Source organism: Micropterus dolomieu, linkage group LG07, assembly GCF_021292245.1.
Source record: "Micropterus dolomieu isolate WLL.071019.BEF.003 ecotype Adirondacks linkage group LG07, ASM2129224v1, whole genome shotgun sequence".
NCBI classification, from domain to species: Eukaryota; Metazoa; Chordata; class Actinopteri; order Centrarchiformes; family Centrarchidae; genus Micropterus; species Micropterus dolomieu.
Window position 1 is genome coordinate 14415759 of NC_060156.1, and position 21456 is coordinate 14437214.

A 21456-nucleotide genomic window follows, 5' to 3' on the forward strand; every position below is an offset into this window, starting at 1 on the left:
ATAGAGGAGGGAAAGAGGAGACAACCACATAAACGACAACCACAGCAGCAGCAGCAGCAACAATAACTACTACCACAACAGTGGGACAACGACAAATACAACAACAGGAGTGATGCATAACCTCCCCGTACTGTGGCTTGTTGTGGGGCTTCTGTCACTCTGTCATGCACCTGTTCCAATAGTTGCCAGTTGAAGGTGGCACTATTGCTGTGCGTGGTTCATGCAGTGCAATGCGCCGTGTCTGTACCAGGTCTGTGAAGCAGGCAGCAATGGCAGCTGGTGTGGGCGGGTCCGAGAGTCCTGCTCTGCTTTAGGGCGGAGCCTGGCCATCAAGGTGGGTGTGGGCAGCCATGGCACAAAGGCTGCGGCCAACAAAAAGGTCCAGGCTTCTGTCTGTCTGTCTGTGTCTCTCTCTCTCTCTCTCTCTCTTTCTGTCTCTCTCTCTCTGTGTCGCTCTCACCACTCCATTTAAAGTCTCACCCTCAAACAGTAACGTACTGAGAAAAAAAGACCATGGAAGCGATGAGAGCACGACAACCCTGGACCAAACAACTCTGGGTTTGGCTAAGCCTTTGTGCAATGAACTGACCTCCTCCAAATCAACAAGTCAACATGCAGAAATGCTCTGTTTCTTATTCTGTTTTTTGTTATGTCTCTTGTTTTTGTGACAACCATGATGCTTTGCTACCTGGCATGCTATGGTGGCTGCAGGATTGTATTTCTCAGTTACTCCATTGGCCTATTTAGATTAAGATGTGTAACACCCCTGTTGCTCAAGACAGCAGGCTAATCAGCGGTAGATTGAAACTTATTAAACAATATTGTACAATAAAGTACATTTCCTGGCTACACAGATATCTGGTCTATCTTTGGATTTCAGAGGGGAAATACAATTTAAACTTATCAATATCTTTTAGCTGTTAAAAGTATTATTTCCCCTCTGTTATCAGGTCCTTCACTGAACATGCATGTCAAGCATTGAGCTCTGCCCGTCTAATCAGTTTGAGATTCTGCTACAGATCCACAGTTGACCCCCACATGGAGCCCAGTGCCTCTCCAAATCTATAGCCTTGGTCATCATCCACATCCTCTTCTAAGCAACAGCCAGGACTGCACACTGGATGAAGTTGAGCGGTTCAGATACATGTTAAGCATGTGTGCACCTCAGCGTAAAATCCTTTATGTTTGTGTATCGTCCACCCTGGGGTCCATATTCTGTAGCAGGAGCTCAAACCCTGGTGTCTAGAAGCAGCAGGGATGCTAGATTAACAGCAGGAGAGGCATGCGGCGTGTTGCTTACTTAAAGCCCCATCCAGTCCCCCCCAGCACTATGGCAGCCACAAGGATGGCTCCGGCGATGGAGCCTATTATTAGATTGGTGGCACTAGGACCTGTAAAGGGTTATGGGGAAAAAGACATAAGTTCTATACTCACTTATTATATAAATAACATGTAACTAAACAATGACGATTTCACATTGAACAGAAAACATAACCATAAGTATGCTATTACATTAAAATGACTGAATCTGAGAATGTATTTTGCATGCTTTTCAGCCCCCTTTAGTGTGTAACATTAAGATAATGAAGTTATAATGAAGTCTCTTTTACATGTATCTGGTGTCAGTTGAGGTAGTGATTCAGTGGTTTGTCTGTTAAAGTTGTGCAGAAGACTAGACCCTGGGTATCCATCACTAAAAAGGTTTAATTAAACAGAGATTGACAGATGAAGTGCATATGTGGCCTGCAATATGAGTAGTGGAAAATGTTTTTAGGGGTCCCAGTCACCACACAGCCTACCACTGACTGACAAGCCAGGTCACTTAACTGGACATTTCTCAGGACTGATATACACCTAAATGCCCCACATGCCCCAGAAAGGAGAGGATCACAGGAGCAACCACATAACGACTAAGAATAAGAGAAAGAAAAGGGACAAGAAGAAGAAGAGGGAGGATGAAGAAAGAGGCTTGTAGTAATGGGGAACAACAGGAAGTGGCTGGAGAGGAGGAGGAGGAGGAGGAGGAGGAGGGAATCCATCAATCAATCACACAACACTGAAAACATCCAATCACATGACAATTATATGGTCATCACCAACACACAAGAAAACACAAAGCCACCGGGACGCACACACGGGCTCAGGCCGGCTCACGAGACCGCCCGCACACTGAGGCACCACTATGAGAGGAAGAGCTGTGAAAGGGTTAAAGATGCTTACTCTATTCCCCACCCTGTGCCTCCAAAAATCACCCCCAGGGCCAGAATGGTCCCTGCTACTGCCCCTATCAGCCTGTTAGTGGCCACGCTCACTGTGCAGAGGGAAAAGGAGCATTATTACCACCCTGTCAAAAACATACAGCAGGCTTCTGCTTCAGAGTCATCGATGAAGTGACACGCTTCCCACCCCCTTAACCACCTCCCCCGTCCCCCCTTGGTCAAAGTATCACGTGTACAGCTGAACTGTGTGTTCCTTTCGTCTTCTGAGGCAAACTAAACAAATGTAACAGTGCTTTTTTTATTCTCCTTCAGTCGCCACTTTACATGGAAAGTCTTTATGACCCCCATTCCTCCATTACACCTGTGAAACTCACGTCTAAGAATCTGTGCTGTCTCAGATCTAACAGTATGACCGAGAATGACATTGCAATATTGCAGAACAACATAAACAGTAAGTCAGTGTGAGTCTTGGCTAAATTAAACAAGTGCACATAAACAAGTGTGTTATTCATTCTCATCAGACGCCAGAGGTTAAAAGAGATGGAAACCGACCCTTGGGTACTTCGTCCTGAGTGGTCTCAGGCTCTTTAGGCGGGTCAGGCATGCTACAGTCTGTCCCTGCCCAGGTGGTGTCACAGGTGCACGTGGCTTCATTGTTGCACACCTGTACAGATCAGACAGAAATAGATGAGGCGACGAGGGAAACATAAGAGCTGTAAATAAAGGTGCTGACACACTGGGGTACTTATTTAGAAAATATCCCCATTGCCATCTTCACATTGCCCATCCACCTTCCATCTGAGCAGGTGTCTAATCAGCTGGAGTAATTGAAAACAGGGCCTTAAGAAATATATCAAAACTTGCAGCATCTTTTCAGTCTTATAAAGACTTGCTTTTATTGAATACTTACTACATTCTTGTCTACATTGTAATCACCATGTTTTATTTATTTTAATAATTGTGTTTCATCTCACCTTTTAATTTGTTTGTCTAAATCTGTTGAAAATTGTTAACACTTTGAGTTGTATTTAATGTATGAACTTTTCACTGTAAATAAAGTTAATTATTATATAAAATATATTATTATATATTATTGATAAATGCATTTCATTTAATGGATGGATGCATTCACTGCCACGATGCTGGTAATGTGCATGATGGATCACTGGACACGACAGTGTGTTTTGTTGTTGGACACAACAACAAAACAACCATCACACCTGTCCTTTTCCAATGTAAAAAAGTGAGAAATGTTGACATAGATAAACTGTTAACAGAAGATATTAGCAAATCAGCTAGGCTAGACACAAGACTAAAGTCTAGCAAGTATCAGAGAACTGATAGAGCTCAGTCAGATACTGCACATGTTGGATCAAACACATCATGAACTGCGGAGAGTGTTCAGTGGATTATGAAACTCTTAAAGTTTACAAACCTTGTGAACAACTTTTTAAACAACCATTATTCAGTAAATGTTTCTCACAAAAATCTAATTTTAAGCTGATGTTGTTGAGTTGTTTATGAGATATTTCACATTTCCAGAGCAGCCACCATGTTATTTCAGTTTGAAAAAAAAAACATTACATGACGATGGAGCAATGTATAAGACACATGCCTCTGGTGTGGGAGACCCTGGTGTGATTCCCACTGTGACATCCACCAGTGTGTCCCTGAGCAAGACTCTTAACCCCTGGCTGCTCCAGAGGCGTACGACCTTTGACATATATACATATACATATATATAATTGTAAAAAAGCATCAGCTAAATGAGTAATTATTATTACAGTGAGTGGGGTGCATTTGCCCAGTTTATTTTGATGTCTCAATAAAGGACCTGTCTATAATTTATTGTACAGCCTTATTTAAGTGATGTCCGTCCCAAGCCAATGCTTAAGCCCTATCAGACACAAATAGCAAACTGTAAATTGTGGGTTAGTTTACACGAAGACTCACCCCATGGTCAGAGCACACCTGTCCATTAGGTCCACTAGGGCAGGTGCTCATGTTGAGTGACTGGATAGGCAGACACTTGCGGTCAAGGCACATCATTGATGGCCCACAGGGAGTCCCATCATCCACGTAGCCTAAATCAGTCTCGTCATCCAAAAGAACATGGCCACCACTGTGAGGACAGGTTGGAGGAGAGGAAAGGGGGAGAAATAAAAGGACAGAATAGGTGGCGAGTAGAGGAGGAGGGAATCAAATATCATTAAAAAAAATTAAGAAAAAGTGATCTCCAGAACTCCTGTTAACAACAGTAATTCTGTACACATGTGTTTACCTGCAGTCTACCAGCCTGCCTTGATGGTTGAAGGAGGCCGGGGTAATATCTCCTTTCATTATTCCAATGCGAGGGTTGCGGCCAATGTTGGTACACAAAAGGTAACCACAGAACACATCACTGAAAAAGAAAACAGAGAGCAATCTGTGCAGATGCCAATCTTCCATTTCATACATCAGGTCTTCCCCATCTATCATCACTTTTATATACTGTCTTAAGACTCAACTTTTTACGGGTGTGTTGTCCTCTTAATCAATATGCTTTAATTTTGTCTGTTACTTCCTTGACTATTTATTTTTGTTTGAATTATTTATTTTTGTCTTTTAAATTTCTCTGACTGTTTGATGTTTTTAATTGTGCTCTATAAATAAATTTACTTGTCCCTCCATAGTAAACCATTAAATTTTGTTTCAGTTGTGGAAAGTGTTCTAATGTTCAAAAGTGGCCCTGGTATTTAACATGGATGTATTAAGAGAACTGGAATCATGTAGTAAGTCAGCCTTGATGCCAATAACATACTGAAAGTAAAAAAATGTAACAAACCTCCAAACTGCAACAAAGTTAAGTCTCCAGAGCCTAGAACAGCTATTTAATTTGTATGATGAAATATGGTAATTTTCACTTCATTACATTTAGAGCTTTAGTTACTAGTTACTTTTCAAATTAAGAGTTTACATGCAAAGCATATGATCCGAACAACATAACCAACAACATAGTACCGCTTACATAATAATTATCCAATAATATATAATAGTATAACACTGCCACTGCCACTCTGCATTATGAGTACTATTAGTCACTATTACGTTAAAAGGAGGTTTTCCATGTCACTGTCACCAAGTGCTTGCACATGGTGGAAATTGTTGGGTCTCTGTAAACAATATTGCAAAGAGTATGGTCTAGACCGGCTCTATATGTGCAATGAAATAACTTCTGTTATGAACTGGCGCTATAAAATAACTTTGAATTGAAAGAGGAGCTAATGTGTGTATGAGCCTGATCTGGTATTCTTAAAATACACTAAAAGCTTTTAAGAACATTGTTACTGTAATTTGTGATGTGTGTGATTTGCCCTCTGTTGCCCTCTAATGGTTGGCTTTAAAATAACCTCTACTCCGTCGTCAGTACTAAAAGAGAATAAGGAAGAACAAAAGCTCAGTGCAGAAATATAAAAGCACCGTCATGTCAAGCTCAAATGTATAGAGGAAATACCATAGTATATTTAACGTGTCTTTCTTTGAAACTCACTGTTTGCTACACTGGATCCATTTGTCTCCATCCTTCCCACAGTTGCCCTTCTCGGTGCCCTCTGTGTTCAGCTTCTCATAGCAGAACTTCTCCGAGCCTCCAGACTCTGAGGGAAAGAGAGGAGGGGTGACCTGCACAGCACTGACTACCACAAGTCTCTTTTCATACAGTAGGTCTCTGTGATGATACTCTGATACTTCACTAATATGAGCCGAGGTGAACCAAAGGAATATTAATCTTACTTGGCCCCCAGATGTATTTACACTGGTTCTCTCTGGTCTTGCACTCTCCATTGTAGCAGCGGCCCTTTAGACAGAGAGAGAATAACATAGTAAATGCATTCAATCACTCATTTTGCTGCTCCCAAACTGCTATTCTGATGCATGACAGCTCCTTTTTGGACCAATAACTTTTTCTAATGTCATCAGTCTGCGTACCTGGTTTACCTGGCAGAGGTAACCGTCTTGTTTATGAAGGTTGGGAGGGCACTGCAAACAGTCACAAACATAATACTTCCTCTTAACAATGCACATTATCTTCAACATGCAAAGAATGAGCAGACTGAAACCAATCAACAAACAAAAGAAGAACAAATGCAACACAAGAACACCTGTCCAGAGTCCCCAGAGCAGGTCTCTGAGATATCACAGTCGTTCACAGCATAGCGGCAACTGTAACCTCGTGGATAAAACTGGCAAGGAAAGGACAGAAGTCCAAATTAAGGTTTCAGAAGTATAAATTAATATTTTGTGCTGTAAAACTTTAAGAAAAGACCAAACTCATACCAGACATGTGTTATTGCAGCATGGGCCATCACTGCAGTGTGCCCCATTGGCGAGGGAACACTTCTTGCAGCATTCTTTGTAGCAGTCCTGAAAATAAACAGAGAAAGAGCTTCATCCATCTAAACAACAACGACGACGACAACAAACAGACTCGACTTACTGAAGTAAAAGAAACTCACTGCTCTCGCCCCACAGTCACACTCCTCTCCCACTTCTACAAATCCATTACCGCATTCTGTTGCCTCGAAAAGCTGCCAGAAGAAGACATTAAAGTCTGAAGGATAGAGCAGGCGTGCATGATTCACGACAGTTGTGACTTGTAAAAGGGAGGGGCGGAATTATGAGCATCTAACCTTGGTCGGCCTGTTAAACAGACACGAGCCTCCACCTTTCAGAAGGAACTCTTTGTACTCTGCGATGCTGCATTTGGAGAATCTCCGCGGGTGTTGGACCCTGAAGCGAGAGAAAACCAGGTGATAATTAACTAGAACTGTAGGTGAAGATTAATGAGCATGGAAGCATGGTTCAAAATACTGTGTTTTTAGCCAAGATAAGCAAGACATTAAAGTATCCACAATTCTGTATTGTGTTATTACCTGTGGTGTTTTTTTTCAAAAGCTAGTTATTACTGACAACTGCTATCTATTAAAGTTTACAGTCTATGTTTAATTTAATTAACGTAACTTGGACCTCAAAAATCTTCTTTTGCTAAAAAGTCGTGACAGGAGTGTTTGTTACAGGTCTAATAATGCTGACCGAAACAACACAAAAGTTCTACTGGTTGAATTGCAATTAACTTCCATTAGAGCAAAATAAACAAAATTGTTTTCTTTCTGGCATTGTAGGTGCAGTATAACCTCGCCCAGTGTTAAATGCCCCCAGATTGGCAAAGCTAAAAAACAACAACAAACAAACAAATAAGAGTGGGAGCAGACAAAAACACAATATGTATGAGCATTCAGTATGAACAGAACAATTACTCTGATGACAACAGCAATAAAATGCCTTCATGTATGAGGACTGTCCCCTTTTGAATATATAATGTTGTTGTCCCCCTTGTCAAATGTTTCAAAGAACAGTTGTTGATGAAAGTAAACTGACTGCTTTTATACCCATTATTAACATTCAATCTGGATCTACTAGGTATAAATAGTAGATCTGATAACATCAGATTGTATAGTAAACTGAAGTAATTGCTCCCACTATCCCTCTCTTTTGTGTGTGTGTGTGTGTGTGTGTGTGTGTGTGTGTGTGTGTGTGTTAGTGTGTGTGTGTGTGTAGGCACTGAGCCCCGCCCTCAGTGCAATATAAATCGCAAATAATTAGAAATGCTATATAAGTGAGTGTGCATCTGTCTGACCCGCGACGCGGGCAGGAGGTTGGAGGTGTGGGGGTCCAGGCAGGGCCACAGGGGACACAGCGAGGGTGTACACCTCGGCTGGGGACTGCATGGAAGGCGTGTCCTCTGCCGGTGGAGTGAAGTCAATCTCATCGTCAAAGTGGTCCTCAAACTCCTACATTGAGTGGATGGAAAAACAGGCTTACCATGATAATGCAACACGATGCAACAGTGTGAATTTAGGCTCTGTTTTGAAATATAAGCAGACGCCGTCCATTTCAACCCATGCCCACTCTGTATTTGTTAGGTGTGGCCCTCATGGGAGCATGTGGCGCTGTTTCTGTCTGGCTACCTGCCCGCCAGGACTCTCACCTTGAAGTTGATCTCCCTTTCCTTGCAGCAGGTCACGCAGTTCACTAGCAATACCACCAAGGACACAAGCGCCGTCAGTGACACCAAAAGGGACAGGTAGAGAGGCACGGACGTGTCCCCTGTGCTTCCTCCTGAAATGAGAGAAACAGATAGAAACTATGCTGATTCATTCATTATAAGCTGCGCTTCAAAATTTATTCAGAAGAGAATTAAAGAAGGCACCCAACAGCCTTCTTACAGGCATGACATAAGTGTGTTTGACAGCAACACAGCACACACTGTACTGGCTCTTCTTTTAAATCCACCCACAAAGGTACATTTAAGCAGGACAACAAAAATAAACTGCACCGTGCTCTTACAATGCAACTTCTTGAAGTTACTGTTCTCTTTACCACTGCAGTGGGAAGAAATGCCATGCTGTTTCACTGGGAAAGACACACAATCATTTTGATCGTATTATTTAAGCATTACCATTCCTGTAAACGTAACATGACAATAACTGTGACTCTTCAGACCCAACCACCCATCCTCTATCCCTCATCAGCCATTCAGAGAGACAGTGGTGGGGGTTTCCCCTGGCTGATAAGCAGCTGATGATGTAGCATTAGTGACAGCAGGTGTGAAGTCCATGTCGGTGAGGATGCTGCTGGCCCAGCAGTTTGAGTGTCAGGGCTGACAGCAGCCCTGCAACCCACCCACTGTGCTGCTCCATTTTAGTGCAACCAACATCTATGTTCCGGAGACTGCTCCACACACGAAACACATTCAGGCCCAGTTTAAAACAGCCTCAGCAGTGTATTCCTGTAATAAACATCTGTGCAATTTGCTACAACAGGAAATAAAAGTGGGCAGTACTAGGCAGCAAAACCATTTACACCAGATTTAGATTTGAAATAAATCAGCAATATATCAAATAAATTTCAGGTAAATTATTAAAGATCCTACAAAGGCAGAAATCAGTGTGCCGATATTATCGGACAATGTGAGCAGATAAATCAGTATCGCAGATAAATTAATTTACCCTTCGCTAAGCCACGGCCCAAATAAGCATTCTGGACAATCACAGCGCAGTATACGACTGAGGTCCACTCAGTCGTATACTGCGCACTCTATAGGGCACTCTGCAACTCCCCTGTTGGCAACACTTATGTTCAGAACACCACAAACCACAACAATAAGTTGAACTTTTGTTCAAAGTACTATTTATAACAAAAAGTTTATTTTTAAACTGCATTATGTCATGTTATCTTGGTGAGGTCTCATTAGTACACATTACAAATGTTGGGGATAATCTTTATTTTGTGCTTTGTTTGTTGTTTTGCGGGGCCAATCACAATTATGTCGTGCTGCTGCGTTTGGAGAATATGATCTGTAGGCCGGGGCATTTCTGTAGCATCACAGTGCTTTATTTATAATGGTATTTTGTGACACGTTTGACCTTTTTAATTTAATTAAACAACCGCATATCCTGCAGTTTGGATGTTGGACTTGGCCATACTGCAATTTCGACAATATTTGGATGAATTGTTAAGCCTGTAATAGCTGTAAACATAATCTCCGCCGACTATGTCATATCTCAGCATGGCATGGTGTGTGTGTGTGTGTGTGTGTGTGTGTGTGTGTGTGTGTGTGTCCTGAACGAATAGTGAGAATTTGTGTGACATCCTCCTCCCCATTCTCCCTCCTGTGTTCATTCTGTCTCCCACTGCTCGTAGCTTGTCAGGTACATCCTGTCTGCCAGGGGGCAAATCAACACCTACAGAGGCTCCTTCTGCTGAACTATAAATTCCTGACTACAGACTACTCCAGGCTACAAACCTACCTCTTGTTGTCCCATGTTTTCACAGTAGCACATGAAGGAAAAAATGAACAGATTTAAATATGACAACAAAACAAGTCCGACCCCTTTGGGATAAATGAGAAACCAGACTATGGTCAATGTGTCACTAATCGAGTGAAGAGGAAAATATGTTTTCAGATTTAGAAAACATATTTTCCTCTCCACTTTGATTTTTTGCAATATATAAACTGTCCTAATCCAGATAGGATCAATTTGAAATGCTCTCACGTTATAGTGTGGACGGTGCAAGCAAAGCTTTCCAAACAATGACATGTTTTCTTAGATACAGTCTGGTCCTGTTAAAAAAATAAACAAATCACATTTTCTGTTGTCTTCTCTAAATCTCTTTGGAAAGCTCATCTAACAATACTGGTGTTGTCTTCAATCTGGATTTATGTTTAGGTTTTTAGAGGATTTCAAAAGCAACTGATGAATGTTCTTAGTGCAGCAGCACAAGAATTACTGTTATCCTGAGCTATACTTTTATGATGAATCTATTTTATAAGCGTGCAGATCAAAGTCTGAGTGTGTTTTGCCTTACTGAAATATGAAGAGCAGCAGGCCACAGAGAAGAGGTTTAAACTGCTAATACTGGGCCAAGAAGCTGGCATGCATGTCTGTCACACTCCTTAATGTCCATAATTTTAATTGCCAACAAAAGACATTAAAGAACAACACATTTACTTATTTTTCTTCCATTCTGGCTTTTCGTTGTCGGCAGTAAGGGTGGGAATCTCTAGGCACCTCACAATTTGATTACGATTCAGAGGACTGCGATGAAATTATAAAACTCTTCTATCTTTTTTCTATACAAGATTTCTGAATAATCACCAATAAACCCTAAAGATAAATCTGTCATTAGTAAGTCCGTTTCTCACTGGCTCTGAATACACATACAGTCAAACCATGGGTCACATGAGGGGAGGGATGTTGATCAGCCTGCAAATCACCCACCCAAACAAGCAGCAGAGGTAGGCTTCGGCAGACTACGTTGGATGCAGCGTGTGGGAGAAGTAGATAAATAAAAGCAAGACAAGCGATAAAGACAAAACCCCACTCGCACTGCATGCTGATTAGTATTGGGGAAGATGTCCGTATCAGGAACGTTCTTAAAAAATCACAACGTAGTTGCTGCGGGGTTGCTCTTTGCTCCGGTGAACAGTAGGGCTGTAACTAATGACTGAATTACTGATCTCCAGCACACAGCCTAACTAGCTAACGTTACCATTAAATTAATGTTTACTATTCAGAATGAACACCAGTATCAACGCCAGGGGGGAACCAGGGAAGAAGACAAGACAGCGTAGGCTACTCCTATAATTCACTGATTTATACAAACTTTAAAACTTTTAACTGTTTAACAAAGATTTTTGCTTTGGAATTATATAAAATAAAAGCAAGTACTATAACCACAACTGTACACTAACAATGTAATGTCTATTTAGAACAATAAAGCAACAGCCCCCTTTCATACTACTTCATTAGTTTATTTTTCAAAAGTGCCTATAGCAATAACTCTGTGGAGAATGTTCTGTGGGCTACATCACGTGCCAGATGTTCCTTAAACCATTACTCATTACTAATAACTTTTTTAAAACTGGGTCTCCAACGTTGCCAGCGTTGTGTTGGTAAGATTTGTGCTGCTGTGTTTATGAGAGAGAGAGACGAGCGAGAGGATGTGCTGTGCGAATGCACTACGGCGCTGATCTGCAATCAAAAACAAAAAGCCGTTCTGCTGGTCGCCTCTTTCTCCGCTTCTTTCAGCTTCTCGCATGAATGCTTCTTCTTCGTGAGTAGTCTTATAGTCAAGCAGTCATGGCAAGCAGTGGTGGACTGAGGCTGAAGCTGAGCGGAGGAGTCACGGGGGTATGGTGTCTCATTGACTCTCAAAGCGGCAGTAGAACTGGTTCAGCTCATTTGCCAGTGAGAATTGGCGAGAACTGTTTATGGAGTGGGGGACTTTGGGTTTATAGTTTGTGATCTGTCTGAACCCCCTTCAGACAGAAGTGGCATCGTTTGCAGAGAACTGGTTCTTTAGTCTCTCTGAGTACAGTCGTTTAGCTTCTCGCACCTCCTTGCTAAACCTGTACTTTAACGAAACACAGTGATTACGTTACAAGTCGCAACACTGTGGATATTTTACAAGAGCTGACCAGGTAAAGCGACAGTGAACACACCAGTTAGATGTTATTCGTTAGCTACCACGTTGGTTTTGTTTTGATAGGCTACGTCATCAACACGCCTCCTCAACATGCAGCTCAGCTGCTGCTGTGAATAGAATCACAGGAGGAAAAGTCCAAAAGACAAGTTCTGGGGGTTTTTTTTCGGTGTCTTTATACAGCCTAGCCTAATACTGATGGAGAAAGTCACCGAAGCGTACATACAGGGAGAGAGAGACGGTAACAGCTCTATGGACAGTAACCATGGCAACAGCTTCTGTGCGCTAAACAGCTGTACCCTATTTAACTTAAAATCATACATAAGTTTACCTGATAGGACTTCATCTAGTTTTGCGGGGATGCTCTGCCATGTGAATTCCCTCCTGTTGATGTCCTGATAACTATTTAGTAAACAGAGATAGGGATGTACCAAAATGAAAATTCTTGGCCAAATCCAAACACAATGAAAAAATTTGCCGAATACTGAACAAGTACATTCACATTTTTGCTGAGGCCAAAGAGAACCCACCCACCATTCAAGTAATTTACATGTGTCCATTTACTTTTAATGTACACATGTAATACGCTTTACACTTTCTGTGCATAAAATCCAATTAATCTTATGTCCATCCTGTATAGACACTTATATTGAAAACCGGACGTTGTCACATGTGTATCCTCGCGCTAAATTCATCAAGCCCGACCCAATATGATAATTGTTGTATGGAAACTCAAACAGCGAGGATCAGTCTCTCTTCCAATGATTTATGCTCTGCGTCGTGTATAAAAAGTTCAAGACAATTCAACTTCGGCAGTGGGTGGGAGTGTGCATGAGGCGAGCACTTTACCTCACTCTAACCCTGGAAAAATAGCAAATGTGGCCAAACATTCGGTGCATCCCTAATTCAAGTTAACTCTGAGAAGTCTATCTATATTCTTAACACATCGCTGTCAGTGTCGGAGACTCATTTTCAAAGATGCAAGCATGTAAGGAGCCTAGCTAATAAGGATAGCTATGTTAACGTTAGAATACAGCTGGGCTGTCGAGGTTGGCACACTGTACATAACTGGTGGCCAATATCAATTGCACAATTGCTTTGTTAAGGGTGACAGAGTGGTAACTTCAGCCAAACCCTAGCCTCAGTACCAAAGGTCTCATGCAGAACTGAATTAAATAATCTGGCATCAGGTCCTGCCTCCCCCTAATTCATAAATAAAATATTGAGGTAAGAACTTGTGATGGCTGAACGCCAGTCTAACGACACGCCGAGCCGTGCTCTTGCTGCAAGTCAGGTGTGGTCAGATGGAACAGTTTTGTTGACAGCGCAGCCTGTCACAGTGCAGATGAAATGAGCAGCAATCACTTTATCTCCCTGGGGTGCATTAGATATGATCCAAAGTGTCAGCCATGATTGAGATTCATTTCATGTTTACCACAGCAAGGCAAGCTTTCACCGACAAAAATAGACAGGGTTGCTTAATCTGGTCTCTTTACTGTGGATCAAAAATAAAATTCTTCCACGCATTCTGTCTTTTTCCAAATGTCTTTCACTTTATACATACATACACCCCAAACGACTTTGTTTCCCCTACCTCTGAGAAAAGTGTATTGTGATGGTGAGTCAAAGACCCCACAGGCCACTTAGCCTTTAGGAAAAGTAAAGAGATCTACTGTGATGCAAACTGCAAATGGTGGAAATGTTTCGACTGGATTCCTTTCACAAACCTCTCCTCTGTGCTTCAGATTGCAATCGAGAAACAGTGTCTGTGGTGAAATATTGATGAGAACAGGAATTAAAGATTAAATGGGTCTATAGTCAGGACGCAGGCCCAGTAGATGAAGCTCTCAATGCAGATGTGTACTTACAACTGTTAAATTAAAGTGTTTCCTACCTTGCAATGAATCACTGACATCAGGGGGGAAGTGATAGGCTTTATTAAGTAGTAAACAGGCTACTGAAAGAAGTTGCAAGCGAAAGGAACTGACGCAGCCCAAGCTAATAGACTGAATCTGCTTAACATGCATCTACAGAAACCATAGACTACACAGTATTTTTAACAATTAAGGCTTATTCTAGGTCAGACTATACAATCAACACTCATCACAGTCTCCCGACAGGACACGCTACAACAAGTGACATACATAGCATAAGAAGAAGAAAGTATTAAGGAGAGAGCAATCCAGACAAATTAACATTGTTGGGAGGTAAACAAAAAACATCACCACAAAAGGTGGAAAACAGCAAAAAACTAAAACAAAAGAAAACTGTGGTGTCCCAGACAGTTCAGTGAGAATCACAGGCAGTAGCTTAGGATACATCAATAAATCAAATTTAGTTGGCCTAAATCTCTATTTTGGACATCACGTTTATGTGATCCTGGCTGTTCCTCACCTCCCCCTGTCCAAGGAGTTCAAGTTACGTCCATCTGGCCCAATACAATCTGCAGAACCAATGGACTTTAGAACTCATTTGTCCCTGCTGCCCCTGGCCTTTTAAATAAGTCAGTGTGATTTATATTTAATGTTTGTCTGACAGCTATTTGGTTACTGCTGGGTGTACAACAAATTGCCCCCTAGGGATAATAAAGATATCCTTAATCATTGAGTTGTTGGTTGAAGTGGTGAGGCACAGAGCAACAGGATTCTATAATTAAGGTAAACATCAAGCCTCTATAAAGATTTACAGCAGGAAACAATATCTACTGCATGCATAACTGCACTGTTGTCATGCCATACGAAGGTTGACCACCCCACCCCCTTCAGTACTACACCAAGGTGGGCACCACCACCAGGCAGTGAAACCCTTGAGTGGGGTCTTCCACAAAGACCATCCGGATATGAAATACATGTTGCATAATTCTAGTCTGGCAAGAATTTCCGACATCTAGAAATCAAGAGCAAAGTAATGATAAACCAAAGCTCGTTCCTGTCAGATCCCTAATCATGTGTGCAATTTTTTATTTTTTACAAAACACTTCTGCCATCTACAATTACAGTTTACAAAATGAGTATCTGTCATTGGCTGGAGCAGTCGTTCAGAGAGAATTCCAAGCCAAACACTTAACACCAATCCTGTGAAAAACATTTGGCTATAATTGTAGGCAGATATATATATATATATTATACATACATACACACACACACACACTCCGTCTGTTATCAGCAAAGCAACAGGGTTCCAGGCAGCACAGGACTCCCTGAGAGGCTGCAGCAGCAGTCAGATAGAAAAAACAGCAGCTGGGTCACGGCAGCTCTACGTGGGATCAGTTCACCTCAGTTAGGCCTTATCTGAGTCATGGGTTCATATTATGACTTGGCAGACCCCAACAAATGACTCAACTGGTTTTTGGGACCAATACAGCAGGGAGATGCCAGGTCTCATTTCGGTTCCACTGCATATTTCACTAGGCATTCATACAGAGGGGGATCTGACCCATTTTTGCAGAGATCACCCACCAGTGTGCACAACAGTGGATGTCTGTACTTTCAGTTACATGAAGGATGGCATTGTCTGACTGACATGTTTGGGTTCGGCTAAGATTTGTCTGTCTGCTAAGATGAGAAGCACTGAGCCTCATCGATCAAGAGCCCAGCGATATGAAGCAGCCAATAAGCATGGCTGCTCTTGTAAGGACCCACATTCGCAAAACTGTGTTTGTCTGTCATTCAGCAAAATTTTAACAGTTAAAACAATAAAAGAACGCAATTATATAGGCTGGTCAACATTTCCATGCAGTCTTTTTTGTAACTCTCACAATGCAAAAACAACCAATAAATTGTAATTGTATTGTCATTTCAACTGGACTGGAGCAGAGGAGCTCTGGCTAGAGCCTTATCCCTTGACTGCAACACAAAAGATGGGCTGGTTTGTAAAAACAGGATCCCCTTCAGCCTGGGGTGGTAGCCATTGAATCACTCAGCAATGTAGTGGAAGGTTAAGGCCAACATCCACCTTGTCTTACAGACTAGACATGCCACTATCACCTGGCTGTCATTCAATCTAAAGCGTCTGATAAAGCTTACCTATTTACCTTTACCCATGTTTGATGTGTGTAAACACAGCTCATTTCCCTTAAAAGACCAGCTTTACAAGTGACTTTCCAGTTATTACTCTTAACTGGAAGAGTGGAATAGTGTGATAATACTTCTACGTCCCAGCGACAGTGTAGTCTATGCCATAGCCTAACATGCACCTCCTCAAAAATGTAACTACACGTCGGGGCAACTCGTAAGAACTGTCATTGGTCAGCTGGGTAGCCTTGCAATGCCTCCAAGCCGACAGGAAGTGCTCAGTGCTTTGAAGTAAATTTTACTAGCGGGCAATCAATATATTTGAGCGTCACAACCCAAGCGAAATGACTCGTTTCACTATCAGAATGTGATCCATTTGGTCGATAATATTTGAAAAGCCTATAACAGCCGCAAGTATATCATTTTAACCCCATTCAAGTTAACAGCGGGCTAAACCTGAAGTTAGCCTGCTCAGCCGGCAAAAGTCAACACAATGGACACTGTAGAAGAAGAAGAAGAAGATATACTTTATTAATCCCGCAAGGGGAAATTCAGTGTTTTCACTCTGTTATTATTATTGTTAGTATTTACACACAGGACCGAAATACACACAGATGCACAAACAGGACCCATAGCAACACACGGAGAGATGTCAGAGTGAGGGGGCTGCCACTCAGTGCGGCGCCCCGAGCAGTTTAGGGGTTCAGAGGCTTGCTCAAGGCCTCCTTCGGCAGTGCCCAGGAGGCACCGCTAGGTGTGATCTAACTCACGATCCATAGCCTAAACCAAAACGTTATACAATCAAGTAGGCTATCTATCACTGTACCACATCTGGACACGCTGGTGAATGTGGGGCAAAGAACAGGTTGCTATGTCATAAAAGTATTAATAAAACATGCTGATATGGCAACCTCAGTTTTCTGTATGCTGTATTATGATTAAGCAAACAGCAGTGTTGCTAATCATTGACTGGTGCCAATAAGATTGGAATGTTTTACAGTTACACATTAGTGACCCTCACTACAGCATATCCTTGTATGCATCTATTCAGTTCTCACGAGGAAGCAGGTTATACAAGAGAAGCTGCAAAAAACAGTGAAAACACTGACACCGTTACCCTTGTCTCTGAGTGGATGAATGGCCTCTACAACGTAGGGTTTGTTGATTGAATTGATTCACCTACTTAAATTGGTGTACTATTTTTTGATTCATCAAAATTCCTATTTTTTAAAAATACCTCCTGTCTCTGTAAATCTGTCCTGAGCAGGAATCTCTGTATATGATCTCTGTATATCTCATATCTACCTCTAAAGTACATATCACCTGCACATAATACTTATTTATTCCAATATCCTTGGCACTATGCTCCATCACACTGTGTACATGTGTATGTATGCATGTATGTGTATGTGTATATCACATCCACCTCCGAGCAGTACATTATATTAATAATGATAATAATAATTTACTCCTGCATCCTTTGCACTCTGCTTATTGCACTATTGTCTCGATCTGTCTAAATTGTTTTTGTTTGTAGTGTGTGTATGTGTTCTGTATACTGTAGTCTGCGTCTGTTGTTATTATTGTATGAGTAAGCTCGTTGTGAGCAATGTATGATCGAAAGTCAAATTCCTCGTATGTGTACACATACCGAGCAAATAAAGCTGATTCTGAATTAGCATATTAAGTGTTTTTTAATCACACTGGCATATGACAATATGGCACACACAAATCGTGTGATGTGGGAAAAGTGCCAGGACACTATAATCATCAGAGAGGTTACTCAAGGATCAAAACAATAAGAAACAGTGTTTCCATGCTGGCAGGCCAACATCCAGTCCACTGTCCCATTAACTTGTTTAATGACAGCATCAACCCCACTGAAAGGTTAAACATGTCTGTACCTGCAGTTACAGTAGGTTGTTCTATATTAACCAGACACAAAACTGCTACCTGGAGGCAGATTTATTTGTGTTAAATATCACTAGACTTAGTTAATAAGTATTTTCGGAGTTCTAGTAGAGGACAACTGTAATGTTTGTGCTTAACTTCACTGAGTCGTGACGATGACATGCTGCTACTTTCCATCATCATCAAGGATCATAAAAATATTTACCGGTCCATATAACGTTATACAGAAATAAGAATTGCTATCCTGTAAGCACTTTGCTCAAACAGTTAGTACAAGTGTCCACACACTAATCACGGTCTTCACTGGTTAGCAGGAAATGCTGCCAGGTTGTTGTGTTGTTAGCCTATAGCTGCTGATTAGCAACAGCTACCCCGAAAAAACAAATCGCCCACATAAACATCTAACTTCTAAGCTAAGCAGCTGGATAGACACGACTTGTAGTGAATGGACAAACAATCGCTTAGCTATGTATCAGCTTTCAGTCAGATGTCTTACCTGATTTGTGTGGATACAGAAGAGGGGCACCTTCAGACAGCCAGAACGCCGACAGAAAAACCCCACTGGCCAGCAACAAAACATATCCATGGCGGCTCTTCATCCTCCTAGCTTAGCACACAAATGTTAGCTATTGGAATCGTCGTCCTAAATAGTAAATGGCGGATTAGATGCTACATTAAGTGTTTTAATCATTGATACTCAGTTTAACGTCCGTGTAGCCTACGTAAACAAGCATAGTTCCTGTATGTTTAACGTTAGCGACTTACTATTAGCCAGCTAACTAGCCTCAGCTAACGCTAGCATATCAGTGCTAACAGTTTCAGCTGACGACAGCAAACACCGCAAAGAAATATAGAGCCTCGTTGTCCATGGAGACAAAATGAGCGATCACCTTTCACGACCTATCATATTTGGCGTATTTGCCTAAATGTTATTTAAATGAACATAGCTAAAGCAAATTAATCAATAGCTCTGAGTATCATGAAACACCTCTCCTCCAAAGCGCCATGTTCCTGTACAACGTCACATCACGGAATGAGGCGTGAAAACTGAAATCATTGACAAGTACTCAAGCCAATCACAACGAAGAATACCTTCGCGTTGAAGACGCAAAGCCAATCAGTTTCGAGCTTTAATATCAGTCATGCAAATCCAGTGCTTTGTATCTAAGCTGAAGAAAGCTTTTTTTTTTACGTGCAGTCACTTGTCAACCACGTGAGGTACGCAATACCGATTAGGAGAGAGAGGCGACCTGTCTATAGTAAATGTTAATTACGGCCAATCATAAACTGCCAAGCAGCATTTAACAGATGGACAGGGTAATTTGACTCGTGTACTGATGCTTGCATAAGCAGTGTGATCTATTTCTTGTGGTCTTCATTTTCTTTCTTGTGATTCCATATGAATTTTGCTGGGCATTAGATCTACAGGGAAACTCGGTACTTCCCATGATTAAATAGCCTACTCATGGCAAGTATTATATTATTTTGATCACAATAGCTAAACATAAAGGAAACATAGATTAGATAAGAACAGAGCTAATGAAATACAGTTCAGAAATGTAGTGTTTAATACAGATAAGTGCAGTTGTACTATATCTTACCATATGCACAGTGGAGCTACAATGTACAGATATTATAGAGTATATGTGAATATTAAAAAGGTATTGAAGAAGTGTACAGTCATAGGTTAATTATCCCAATTAAATACAGCCATACCTCTGTATAACTGTAAGTTTGTTCTTTACATAATACTGTTTTGATGACTTTCAAGTCTTAGCACATGATAACTGACTTTCTATTAGGTGTGATTAAACCTTAATAAAGAATATATCAAGTGATTTAATTATTGTAATGCTCTGTGTATGAGTGTTGACAAGACAAACCCACATATTTGCCTCTTTGTTAGGCCTATATATAGCTACGACTTACAATATGACAACTGCATATTCATGAGTTTACACAGTGTCTTTATTTTCTTTTAATTACCAGACATAATTAATACTGAAATTAAAGACACACATAGCTGATTGATATTTATCACATTCATCTCATCTACTGAAAAGTTTTGCATCTCCTGAACACCTGCTCCTGTATGCTATATCATTATTCCTTATTAATATTATTATGAACAATAGTGAGCGCATTAGTAGTTGTGTTTGTTGTTGTTGTTGTTGTTGTTGTGTACCGGTAGCAATAAAAGCAGAAAAGGTTGCACTGGTAAAATACATTTATATTTATCATTATCATGTAATATCATGTGGTTATCATATACTTTTAAGTTTCTTAAATTTGCAGAACAATTTGCGTGAGAAAATTATCTGCTCTGATTAACTGATGAAGGAGGAGGAGACTGTGGCGTGGGGGGAAATCTCTCTGGGTTTGAGGGCAATTACGTCAGGTTGCTTCTTGCACTCTGGATTACAAAGCTACGAGAGAGTGTCGGTGGTTTATAAGCACAAAGCAAGAGAGGCAGATATCTGCACATCAAACAGTGCAAACCTCACCCAAAGCACGGTGAGTACCAAGCTTTTTGCAAATTCTTGTGCATGATGTTGTTTGTGCAATGATAGCTGACAGTTCTGTGTGTTTGTGCCTTGGAACATCTCTATAGTTTTGCTTTAAATAAAGGGGGAATGAAAAATATAGGATGTACAGCGCTCTTTGTGTTTGCTCCTTGCAACAACTTTCTCTGTGGGGAAGTAAATGATTTCATTTTGTAAAACGACACTTGAATCAACATCTCTAATTTTCATATGATTTAACCCAGGTGATATGATGAAATATGTGTTTCTCTCTCTGAGAAAACAAAAAACAGTTGTATCTTCTGTTAATCTGGTTGTCACTTACTGTCAAAATGATCCAACCCTACTGATAAAAGGTACAACTCAGCAACTTGTTTTTTAACAGTGCTGATGCACCTGAAGACTAACCGCCGGGGAAAGATTATGCTTAATCTATCCACAAGTTCTGACTGTTTCATCTGACAGAGACTGTTATCTGACAGCAGAAAACACCAGTTTCATTTACTGTCACTTTGCATTTCCTCCGTGTATGTTTTGTTTGTTTCCCTCAGGCAGCTCAGAGGACCATGGCATTTGCAGGGATGCTGAACGACGAGGACATCAGGGCTGCGGTCCAGGCTTGTCAAAGTGAGTCAGAGAGCACACACACACGCACACAGGGAGACACACACTTTACAACGGATCTTATCATTAACCCAAGAGCATATACTTTACAGTAAGTGAAAATACATTCACTCACATATTGGGGGGGGGGGGGGGGGGGGGGGG

At 41.2% G+C, this 21456-nt stretch overlaps 3 protein-coding genes across 6 annotated transcripts in view; 1 reads left to right on the forward strand and 2 right to left on the reverse strand.

Moving 5' to 3' along the window:
• LOC123974149 (disintegrin and metalloproteinase domain-containing protein 23) overlaps nt 1-21456 on the reverse strand; it is a 69977-nt gene that overhangs the window by 2402 nt on the left and 46119 nt on the right. The window contains exons 15-25 of one of the 2 annotated variants that reach the window (XM_046054614.1): nt 6887-6986; nt 6713-6784; nt 6534-6620; nt 6359-6439; nt 6186-6236; nt 5991-6054; nt 5749-5854; nt 4501-4620; nt 4173-4341; nt 2772-2883; nt 1301-1391 (exon numbers count right to left, since the gene is read on the reverse strand). In XM_046054614.1, the coding sequence (XP_045910570.1) occupies nt 1301-1391; nt 2772-2883; nt 4173-4341; nt 4501-4620; nt 5749-5854; nt 5991-6054; nt 6186-6236; nt 6359-6439; nt 6534-6620; nt 6713-6784; nt 6887-6986 (1053 nt within the window). The remainder of the gene's footprint in view (nt 1-1300; nt 1392-2771; nt 2884-4172; nt 4342-4500; nt 4621-5748; nt 5855-5990; nt 6055-6185; nt 6237-6358; nt 6440-6533; nt 6621-6712; nt 6785-6886; nt 6987-21456) is intronic. The other variant, XM_046054615.1, reaches the window with a different exon arrangement.
• On the reverse strand, nt 7835-19198 carry LOC123974153 (serine/threonine-protein kinase LMTK2-like). Of its 2 annotated transcripts, XM_046054620.1 has the most exons (4): nt 18932-19198; nt 18663-18809; nt 8245-8375; nt 7835-8047 (listed from the first exon to the last, which is right to left on the reverse strand). In XM_046054620.1, the coding sequence occupies exons 2-4, from the start codon at nt 18763-18765 to the stop codon at nt 7865-7867; spliced, it is 417 nt and encodes a 138-aa protein (XP_045910576.1). In that variant the 5' UTR covers nt 18766-18809; nt 18932-19198; the 3' UTR covers nt 7835-7864. The 2 variants fall into 2 exon arrangements, with proteins under 2 accessions (XP_045910576.1, XP_045910575.1); XM_046054619.1 differs by having other exon boundaries at nt 18663-19198.
• LOC123974151 (parvalbumin beta-like) overlaps nt 18161-21456 on the forward strand; it is a 5261-nt gene continuing 1965 nt past the window's right edge. The window contains exons 1-3 of one of the 2 annotated variants that reach the window (XM_046054618.1): nt 18161-18170; nt 20507-20680; nt 21240-21315. In XM_046054618.1, coding sequence (XP_045910574.1) covers nt 21255-21315 — 61 coding nt within the window. In that variant the 5' untranslated portion in view covers nt 18161-18170; nt 20507-20680; nt 21240-21254. Of the gene's footprint in view, nt 18171-19272; nt 19484-20506; nt 20681-21239; nt 21316-21456 lie in introns of those variants that run through there. The other variant, XM_046054617.1, reaches the window with a different exon arrangement.